Here is a 10,611-nt window from a genome sequence, read left to right as displayed (position 1 = left end):
GGAGGAGACAGGGGCGGGGGTGAGGAGGGAGGGGCAGGGATGAGGAGGGAGGAGGCAAGGGTGAGGAGGCAGGAGCAGGGTTGAGGAGGGAGGAGGCAGGGGTGAAGAGGGAAGAGTGAGGGAAAGGGGTGAGGAGGGAGGGGCAGCGATGAGGAGGCAGGGGCAGGGGTGAGGAGAGGGAGGCAGGGGTGAGGAGGGAGGAGGCGGGGCCAGGGGTGAGGAGAGGGAGGCAGGGGCAGGGGTGAGGAGGGAAGAGGCGAGGGTAGGGGTGAGGAGGCAGGGGCAGGGGTGAGGAAGGAGGAGGTGGGGCAGGGGAGAGGAGGGAGGAGGCAGCAGGGCAGAAGGCGGACAGAATCAGCATGCTGGACACAGAGGTGACAGGCAGCCAGTGGACAAGGCAGGTGAGGGTGGCCAGGAGTGCAGGTTTGTGCTTTCACTTAAAACACCCTTTTAAAAACAAAGTGCATGCAGCAGTCTACCAAGTCCAGCTCTCGGGACCTGCCTTGCTGCAGAGTGGAGCTGCCCCCTGGCCTTCAGGGACATGGGCACCAGGCCTTCCTTCTGAAATGCCTTCAGGTTGATACTTCTCGCTGGCGTCAAGTCAGAACTGAGCACAGCTGACCCTCCAACAAGCGCTGGACACAGAACAAGACTGCCCGTCCTGGCTCTGAGTAGGATACGCTGCCAGTTCCCCACAGACCAGCTGCCAACCCTGCTGACGTCAGCACCAAGGGAGACGAGGCCCTGGGGTCTGAGCAGCAGGACCCTCTGGTCTGGGTCTTCTGTCTGGACCCCAGGGTTCTACGGGGCTGAGCTGGGAGCTGTCCACCCTGTAGTGAGGTCCCCCAGACTCCCACACAAGGGTTGAGGCATCGAGGCCCAATGATCTTAAAAAGATGGAGATTGAACTAAGGCCACCATGCATGCAGGCACTGGTCAGGTAGACAGGACGCCCCAAGGCCATGACATGACGTCCCCTTCCCCTCTGGCGCCCTGAGATCCTGGAGGGAAGCGACTGTCCCTGGCCTGGTGCCTAGCACTAAGGGCCAGCTGGAGGCCCATTGTTTAAGGCAGGGGCTGGCCAGGTCCGAGAGGAGGGGGTGCCTGGGAAGCTGGTCTGAAGCCGGCCCCAGGCCATAATGCCCTTCGTCCCACTTCCCCAGAGTCCAGGCTCCAGCCGACCAGAGCTGCTCTGTGCTGCCGAGATGAGGACAGGCGCTGTCCTGCTGGTCTTGCTGCTGCTTGGGGTGTCAGGTGTGTGGGTGAGGCCGGCTTGGGGGCTGGGGGACCACAGGACGTAAGGACCTAGGGAGGAAGAGAGACAGGGCTGGGGTCCTGCAGCTGAGGCAGGGACAGGGACTGTGCCATTGGGACTACAAACAAACACACAAGGCCCCAGCCCAGAGGAACCCCCACACCAGGTGCTGCAGCTCCACGCCCGGACATTCCTCTCTGGGGCTTTCCTCTTTCTACCTTTCTGGGATTTAGTTTCCTCTTCTGTAAAATGGGCAGAAAAGTGAGGATTCTGAGGTGAGGTGGGGCACGGCTCCCACGGCCAGTGTAGAGGGTCCACAGCCGGTGTGGAGGGTCCACGGCCAGTGTGATGGGTCCACAGCTGGTGTGGTGGGTCCTGTGGGAGGAGACAGGAGTCCTTCCTTCCAGGGGGTACAGGGACAGGAGGCCTCACCAAGGGCTGTAAGGGACAGTGGACAGCAGACTTGGGGGGGGAGGCATAAAGGGGGTGGAGGGAGAGGGAGGGGGACTGGGGAAGGGGGGACAGATGACAAAGTGGGGAGGGAGGAGGGGAGGGGAGTGAAGGCGCCTTGAGCAAGAGGGAAAAGGGGGAGTGGAGAAAGTGGTGGGAGGGGGCTGGGGGGTGGGGCTGGGAGATGGGAGTGGGATGGGGAGGAGGGGAAAGAAAGGGTCATTGGGGGATGAAGAGGGGAGAGGAGGGATTGGGGGAGGGAGCATGGCCCCCTGTGAGACCCATTTGTATGTGCGGACAGTGGAGGAGGTTCACAAGCGCCCCCTGACCAGGCCCCAGAGGGAGCTGGCTCAACACCACGGGGACGAGGATGACGAGGGTGAGGACGTTGGGGTGAACGGCTATGACGATGATGATGAGGAGGAGGAGGAGGAGGCCGTCATGACGGGCCCTGGGGACAGAGGTACCACACAGATGGCACATGGCCCTGGGGGTCATGGTCAGAAGGGCTGTGTCCTGGACCCACAGTACCTCAGCCTACCCGTGAGGCTCAGCCACCCAGCAGGGCGGCTGGACAAGGAGCCCCCACTTCAGGCAGAGGAGGGGCACAGGGTGGGGCTCACACCAGTCCAGGACAGGCCTGGGCGTGGGGCAACGGGGTTCACTCAGGGCCTGGAGTACAGTGGGGATGAGAACATAGACTCGGGTGGCAGACCTGCTGGGGTGCCCCCTTTGAGCCCACGTGTCCCCAGCCCAGCTGCGATGCTACTTCTGCAAGACTGTGCATAAGGAGGAGCCGTGCACAGAGCTGCAGTCCTGCGGCCCCAGCCAGCCCTCCTGTGAGATGGTCATCACCCAGAGCGAGACCGGTGAGTGGCCCGCAGTGGGCACACAGGGCACTGGCATAGTGACGAGGATGGACCCCACAGCCCCCTTTGTCATGATGCTGTCCCACTGGGCACGGGATTGTCTGCCTAAGCCTTGCTCTGCCCTCCCCAGAGTCAAGATCTTTGGCCACCTACTCCGGGTGGTGCGCAGACACTTGTCAGCCCATCATCAGGACCTTCGTGGGCACCCGGCTGACCGTGTCCTGCTGCAACACCGCTCTGTGCAATAGGCCACCCTGGCAGACCCCAGGACCCCAGGACTCCCTGGAGGATGAGGTCAGAAGGCAGCCGGGGAGCGAGGCCCGAGGGCAGCCAGAGAGCAAGGAGAGAGGACGGCCAGGCAGCACATCTGGGAAGCGGCCGGGAAGCACGACCCGAGGGCGGCTGGACAGCATAGCCAAAGGACAGCCTGGGAGCAGGGCTAGGGGTTCCCAGGGCAGTGCCCCCACTGTAGGCACAGCCCTTCTGCTCAGCCTCCTGGCTGGCCGGCCAGCAGTCGGGTCCTGAAGACTCTGGCCTTCAGCTCCCATCCTGGGCCTCCTACCCAGCAGCCTCTACCTTGTCAGCTTCGGAAAATAAACTTGGAGCTTTGTTAGTCCTGGGCCAGCGCCGGCCAGCCTGTGCTCCCAGCTTACTGACTGGTGTCCTCCCTCACTCTCTTTGCCCACTGTCTACAGGGGAGAGGGTACAGGCAGCTGGGGGGGCAGCACCTTGAAGTCCAGGCCTCAACTGCACCAAGCTGGAACTGGCAGCCTCCAGTTTTCTCACAGCCAATGAAATCCCTTCTCTAGTCTGTCCCCATGGCCTCAGGAGGGGGGCTTTGGAGGAATGGGGTCTGAGATGCGGGGGCCGGCAACCAGTGTGGGCAGAGATGGATCAGGACAGGAAGCTGGAGGGCCTGAGTTGGAGAACAGAATGAGTCTGAGGGTTCAGGAGGAGAAGAGAGGAATGCAGGCCAGGGTGTAGGGCCAGGATCCAAGCCTATCCTGGGCCAAGGGTGTGCCAGCATTTCCTCTGGGCTGGGATGCTGCCAGCAGCTACTGGGCACCTGAGTCTTCCCACTGCACAGTAGCTGGTGCCAGGCCACAGCTCGGCCCCCATCTCCCCACCTGAGCAGTGCTCAGAACGGCTTGGAGAAGCCGCAGACCCTGCCAGCACAGGCGTCCATGGTCCTTCTGCGTGAAGCCAAGGCTGTGGGGCCACCCACTGCTCCTACCCAACTTTCCTGGCCTTCCGCAAGGTCCAGGAGAGGGGGCAGAATCCATCAGTGGAGGTGGACAGCCGCTCGTGTTCCCCTGCATCCTGCCTGACACCATGCTGGAGCCCAGAAACCACTTTGCACCAAGCTGTAGTGCACCTGGGTGTCAGACAGGCCTTTCAGGGTCCCGCTTCCACCTGAGAGCCTCCTTCCATGACGTGTGCGTGTGACTGACAGCATCACACACGCAGAGTCAGGCTCAGGCACCCACACACACTCTTGCACACTAGTGCACAATCATATACAACATGCACACTTACCCATGCACACGTGTGCACACCATGAACACATGCAGGATTTATACATGTGCACGTACACATTCACACACACACCTACACACATGGCCGTGCATTCACATTCCCTGGCGTGCACACACGTGCACTATTCACTCACACACATTCATGCACACACCATGCAGGCATGTATTATTCACATGTATGGATATACAGCTGCTTAAATGCAGCAAATATGTCCACACCATGCACACATGTGGATTCGGGCTTCTCGAGTTCTTCCAAGCTTTTCTTTTTTTTTATTGTATTATTTTTACATGTACCGTCAAATCAGATCTGACTGGTACAGGAGGAGACTGCCCCTCCTTCTCCAGCAGAGCATCTGGTGGATTCGAACCATGCACCTCTGGGATTGCAGTGCAGCGTCTTGCCACTAGGCCACCAGAGCTCCCTTCCAAGCTTTACTCTGATGAAGTTTATAGTCCTTGGTTTTAGTCCTAGGTCCATAATCCGCTTTGAGTTGGTTTTTGTGTAGAGTAAGGTGTGGATCTTGCTTGAGTTTTCTACAGATGGTTTTCCAGTTCTGCCAAGATCATTTGTTAAAAAGGCTGTCGTTTCCCCACTTAACTGATTTCATCTCCCTGTCAAAAATCAGTTGGTCATGGGTAGATGGGCTGATTTCTCGGTTTTCTTGATGCAGGAGTCACACCTACACACCTACACTTGCATGTTCACACAGTATCCAGCCCCATGGAGTACACCACACAGGTCCGCTCAGCTCCATGACCTTGGCACGTAGGCCTCCATCATCTGGGGAGAGCAAACAGCAGCAGCTTCTGTGCAGCTGCCGTGTGGGGACCAGAGGTGGTGGAAAAGCCCAGAGCCCCCTCTCCCCGCACACAGCAGGTGCTCACCTCTAATCCCTTGTTAGCAACAAACGCAAACTGCTCCATGGTCACATGTGCACGGCCTCTGGCGGACACGCTGCTGTGTCCCCAGACTCACTGAACCACACGTGGACTAGGGGCACCGGCTACCATCACATGTTCAAAGAATCCCCCCTCCTGAGGGTACCCACTAGTCTACGTGCTGACCTTCCACCCCCCATCCCCTGTGACCCCCTGCAGGCTCCTGGTCAAGCTAGAGTGGGTGCCTCAGTCTGCATCACAGGCAGAGGGGCTGCCCTGGCCTGGCCTCTTCCCCCAGGGTCTGGGCCCGCTGCCCGCAGCTGGTTCCCCGCAACCCCTGGGGAGGTAGGAGGCTCTGCCTGGGGCTCCAGCCTGCCCCGTGAGATCTGAAATGAATGGAAAACAGTTAAGGAGAATTCCAGCCCCAGATATCACTGTAGGCTCCCAAAGCTGTGTGGGCATCCGTGTGTGCTCTGAGTGGGGCAGGGTGGTGTGGAAATAGGTGCCCCGTGGGATGCCTGGCTCTGTGAGCCTCACTGTCAACGATGGGACTTGTCAGGCCCACCTCCTTGAGGATACAGGGAGGCTCAGAGATTCTCCAGGTCACACAGTGTCATCAGCAGGTTCTGGACCCGACCCCAGGTACCTGCCACCAGCAGGCTTCCCAGCCAAGCCAAAGTGGAAAGGGGCGCCAGGAGGCCAGGAAATCGGACACACCAGAAGCTGGTGGGATGAGGGAGGCGGATACTGGTCGAGGACTGAAACTTCCAGGCCATGCAAGGCAGGTGGGTCAGAGGTACTGGCTGGCCAGTCATGGTCACTGCCAAGACATTCCAGCTCGTTACAGAGCCTAGGCCAGGAGGCCAGTGCTGAGAGAGGAAATAGGCGCCCAGATGGCTTTGTAGGGGGGCCTCCTGCTGCCCAGGCAACACCCACACACCAGAAGGCGGAGAGGCCACCTTCTGGCCGCGAGTTGCTTCCTATTGCTGTGACAGTGACCACGACTTCAGTGCATCATGGATCCAGAGCCCCAGGGCCAGCCGCCAGGGGTCCAGGGGAGACCCCAGGGCTCTTCCAGCTTCCAGAGCCCCCACCCGTCATTCCTCAGCTCGCCATTGTCCCCATCTCCAGAGCAGCCCTCCAGCCTTTGCTACTGTGGGCAGATGACCCGCCTCCTTCCCACGTAAGGATCATGCATCGAATTTAAGACACCTAGTTAAACCAAGACCTTCCTCACATCCGGGCCTTAATCACATCAGCACAGTCTGTCCTGTCACATGAGGCCACCTTCATAGGCTCCAGGGTCAGGATGAGGATAATGAGCATCGCCACACCCTTCACTACAGACCCCACTGAACACCTGCCTGAGGCCTGGCCCTGCTGGAGTCCAAGACAACCCTGTGGGCTGGGACCCAGGTGAGCACAGCAGGACCACAGGGGGAGGACCTCTGAAGGAGGAGCAGGGCAGAGTCGAGGACAGGGAAAAGGGAGGATGTGGCAGAGGGATAGGTTAATCCCAAAGACTCCGAGGACCGGGGACACCAGAGGGGGTGCTGGTGCCGGCAGGTCCCCAGATGGGTCACACTGAAGAGGGTCTTAGTCCCGAGGGAGGTTGATTGGACTTTCCTCGAACAGGACCAGACAGATGCCACAATCTTACGTTGAGTAGGCAGAACATCACACAGAACCAGGGTTGCCATGCATGCAGCACACAAAGGCAAGGTGCTGCAGGGGACAGGTGGGACAGGTGGCCAGCTGCAGAGGAGCCAGGCTTAAAGGGGGCATGATGAGCTGATCACAAATAGCTGACCAGATGTCTCCCTCTTCACACCTGACCACACGTGGCCACGACTTCCCATGCCTCCTCTGAGGCAGGCCTGCCAGTCTGCATATGAGAGGTCACGGTTTCAAGGGGGCCTCTGCCCACTTTGCTTGTTATTTTCACTGCTCTGGCATCAGCCCTGACTCCTGAGGGTCTCGGCACATGAGACAAGAGCCCTCATCTCCGTGACCTGGCGTGGCGCTGACTGCAGTGACCCACAGGGCTTTCATCAGCTAGCCAGGCCTTTCTCCCTAGTGTCTTCTCATCCAGAAGTTCCACTAAGACATGTTCAGCATCACAGCAACTTGCCAGGCTCTGCTGGCTGCCAGTCGTGACCGCACTTGCGGTGCTCTAGCTGGGAACCGAGCCCAGGTCTTCTGCATGGGAGGCAAAATGTGTGCCCCTGAAGAGAAGGACTCTGGTGTCTTCTCATCTCACTCAGCCTGAGAACTGAGATGCAGGGACTTCTGTGAATGTGACAGGCATGGGGTGAGAGGAAGCCCTCGCTCTGGGTTCTACATGGGTCAGTGTCATCAAACTCATCCTAGAAGGAAGAATCCAGGCCCAATGATCAGCATCTAGACCCTCCAGTGACGCCTCGTGGAGGGAGAAGGTGATGACAAGGGAGGACCCGCTAAAGGGGGGAGAGCAGGGACCCTTGGCCAGAGCCAATCCCACACCCAACACGGTGTCACGGGGGAGAGGAACGCCTTCAGCTCGGCCTGCAAAGACCCCTGGGCGGAGATGTGCAGCTTTTACTTGGTCTTTGTCGCCACACTTTTGCAATGTCACCAAATAACTGGGTGGAGCCATGTAAATAAGGTGCTTGGATCCCCGATGAGGCGGTTGGTTAGTTTTATCATCCTGCAGGCTGAGAGACCGCTCAGGAGGCAGCAAGGGGACGCTCACTGCTACCAGAAAGAATAGGGAGTAAAGTGCGTGGCTCCTCCCTCAGGCAGAGCTGTTATCTGGAGGCGGCAGCAGGACCAGGGGCTGGGGCGGTGCACCATGGTATCCAAGCAGCAGGTGGCTGTGGTCAATGTGCCTGGTAACACCGCTGTGACCACCACGTGGGTGGGGAGAGGAGGCTGTAGCCCCACCTGGTGACCTCACCCCCACAGTGGGGTCACCTGCAGCCCCCTCTACTGTAGCCTTAGGCACAGGCAGCCATGTCAGCTTGTCCCCTGGGCCTCTGTTGGATGTGCTCCCCAAACAGTATGGACTCCCATGGAGCTGTACCCCCAGATCCTCCTGGCCCCTCTACAGTTTCATATCCAGTGCAGTCTCCCAGCTTGGGAAGCCTCCGCAGCACCAGGGCTTCCACACGCTCAATATTCAGGAGATGCCGCTCCCACCTTGTTCTCTGTGGCTGCATCCTCATGGCTGTGAGCCCGCATCCTACCGGCTTCTGTCTCCCTCCCGTGTCCCTCAGGACCACACAGCTCAGGGCCTCCTTCCTCGACATCTGGTCTCTGCTCTCCCAGGGAAACATCTGTGTCCACTGGTTCCCCTGTCCCGCTTGCCACCATGTGAAGCAGGGTCAAGCCCCCCAGAGAGGCTGGTGGGCTGTTGACAGACTGGACTCAGAGATGCAGGACCCCAAACCTGACTGGTGTGTCACAGGAGAAAGACAGCTCCTAGAGCCCAGACGCTCAGCGTGAAAGCCAGGGCTCAGCTGTGCAGAGTCACCCTGTATGTGCCAGGGATCCAGAGTGCAGGATCCTGACTGAAGCTTGGGGAGGGCAGGGTACTGGGAGTAGGACTTCAGTTATGATTGCTGACCGCGTATGTGTGGGTTAGACTGGATGCTATGTGCTGGGCTATGGTAACAAGCTGATTACAGGATGGGCTTTCTGGAAACAGATGGGCAGAGCCTACACAATAGGCTTTGTTTGGAGAACAGATGGTGAAGATTAACTCACTAAAGGGAAGCACATTGGAGAACACTTGACACAATAGTTTCTATTAACTCTCTCCCATCCCCAGGGTCACAAAGACTCACTGTGGCATCCACGTGTTGTTGTTGTTGTTGTGTACCATGGAGACTCACTGTGGCATCCCACAGTGGTAGTGGTGGTGGTGGTGGTGGTGGTGGTGGTGTGTACCATGGAGTGGGAACTAAGCCATCCATAGCTGATCCTCCAGATGGCTTTCAGAGGCAGTAAATTCCACAGGAATAGAGTGTCCCTCTTTTTCCTGTGGAGCACCTGGTGGATTTGAACCATGAGACTTTTGAGTTAACAAGACAACTTCTTACCACGAAGCCACCAACACTCCATAGTGTAGCTGAAGGGGGGGGGTAATTTGGTAATTTTCCTGGATAAATAACACTGTTTATATAAAGCTAAAGGTTGTTGTTGAGTACCGTAGAGTTGGAACCGACCCATAGCTGGCACTCTGGTGTGTTTTCAGAGCCAGTTAATTGCACGGTAGGAGACTGCCATCCTTCTTCTGCAGAGGAGCTGGTGCCCTCGAACCCTGTGCCTTCAGTGGCCTCTTGCCACGAGGCACCACTGTCCTTAAATGTTAAAAGGTGATGACCAGCCCCTTCTTCCTAGTCTTCATAGTAAAGAAGATCTGCTGAAACCTGACCACCACGGGTGACCCTGTGAAATACCAGAGGCATGGCTTCCGTGCAGTCAGTGCAGGGCAATCACCGAGCAGGCAGGGACCTGGGAATACTGGCTGATACTATGTGAGAACAGGATCTCCTCAAGGAGAGAAGCATCCACTCGTCAAGCAATTTACCTTAACAATGTGGACAGAGTGCAGCCTCCAGGACCTCCATCTGCTGATGTGGCACGACTCAAAATGAGAAGAGCAGCAAACATTCACTAATAAGTGGAAGGTGGAATGGTCAACAGGCGAGTCTAGGAAAATGCCAAGATGTCAAAATGAAAAGCAGCACAAAGATTGGTGACCTAGGCACCAGTGTCCGCGATGGACTGGTGCTGGCCATTTTGAAGCAAACGATCGTGAGGCTTCTACTGCTGCGAATGACAAATTAAGGATGAATAACATCATATTCGGACTCAAAAACATCTCAAGATTCTGAAGAACATTACTGACAGTATTAGAACAATATCCACATGCATACAAGAAAGAACTGTTAATAGGACCCTTGTTCACATTTACAAACCAACCTCAAATGCCAAAGATTGAAAAATAAAATCATTTTACCAATTTTCACAATCTGAAGTTGTTCAAATACGCAATCATATGCACACCTATGTTTATTGCTGTGTTGTTCACAACAGCAAAGAGATGGAAACAGCTGTTCATCAACAAACGAATGGATAGAGAAGCTCTGGTATAGTCACACAATGGAATACTATGCTACACTAAAAAACAAGGAACTCATAAAATAGTATACAAAATTGGTGACCCTGAAGGACATTATGCTGAGTGAAATATCTCAGTCACAAAAGAACAAATACTGCATAGTGCCACTGTTATAAAACAGGACTGACATGAGGGTTGGGGGAAAACTAAGAAAAGAGGGGATAAATATTGTACATGTCATTGAAACAGATGAGGGAAAGAACTGTTTAAATGGAATATATGATTAGGTATTATCTGCATCACAACAGTCCAGAATAAGAGCTGCATAGCAAAGTGGAGGGGGGGCGGGAATTGTGCAACAATGAAATAGTTTTCTTTTTCAAAGAAAAAAAAGCGAATGGGGGGATTGGTAGGGAGAAAAATGTGCAACAATGAATGAATGGAAGTCCAAGTTCTCCATAATGTTTGATAAAATCTCAACTGAAACGAGAAAACATTAAAATGAAGAAAAGTTTA

At 56.3% G+C, this 10,611-nt stretch overlaps 2 protein-coding genes across 2 annotated transcripts in view; both read left to right on the top strand.

Moving 5' to 3' along the window:
- The first annotated feature begins 359 nt into the window (after window positions 1-359).
- Window positions 360-3,099, top strand: GPIHBP1 (glycosylphosphatidylinositol anchored high density lipoprotein binding protein 1). Its single transcript, XM_006879437.1, has 5 exons — window positions 360-401; window positions 1,164-1,254; window positions 2,007-2,168; window positions 2,458-2,574; window positions 2,705-3,099. Exons 1-5 carry the CDS (start codon window positions 360-362, stop codon window positions 3,097-3,099), a joined length of 807 nt encoding a protein of 268 aa, XP_006879499.1.
- A 4,722-nt stretch (window positions 3,100-7,821) lies between these two features.
- Window positions 7,822-10,611, top strand: part of GLI4 (GLI family zinc finger 4) — a 13,371-nt gene continuing 10,581 nt past the window's right edge. Inside the window, exons 1-2 of the mRNA XM_006879436.1 lie at window positions 7,822-7,883; window positions 8,080-8,198. Of these exons, the coding sequence (XP_006879498.1) occupies window positions 7,822-7,883; window positions 8,080-8,198 (181 nt within the window). The remainder of the gene's footprint in view (window positions 7,884-8,079; window positions 8,199-10,611) is intronic.

This window comes from Elephantulus edwardii, unplaced genomic scaffold (genome assembly GCF_000299155.1).
Source record: "Elephantulus edwardii isolate Elephantulus edwardi_28Jun2011 unplaced genomic scaffold, EleEdw1.0 scaffold00003, whole genome shotgun sequence".
NCBI classification, from domain to species: Eukaryota; Metazoa; Chordata; class Mammalia; order Macroscelidea; family Macroscelididae; genus Elephantulus; species Elephantulus edwardii.
This window is presented reverse-complemented; position numbering and strand designations above follow the sequence as displayed.

What these genes read in the sequence shown, in the direction of transcription:
- GPIHBP1 (XM_006879437.1), top strand. Translation starts at nt 360, where the DNA reads ATGCTGGACACAGAGGTGACAGGCAGCCAGTGGACAAGGCAG. An exon ending in GCAGCCAGTGGACAAGGCAG is followed by an intron (nt 402 to 1,163) that starts GTGAGGGTGGCC and finishes CCACTTCCCCAG; the next exon opens with AGTCCAGGCTCCAGCCGACC. An exon ending in CATCACCCAGAGCGAGACCG is followed by an intron (nt 2,575 to 2,704) that starts GTGAGTGGCCCG and finishes TGCCCTCCCCAG; the next exon opens with AGTCAAGATCTTTGGCCACC.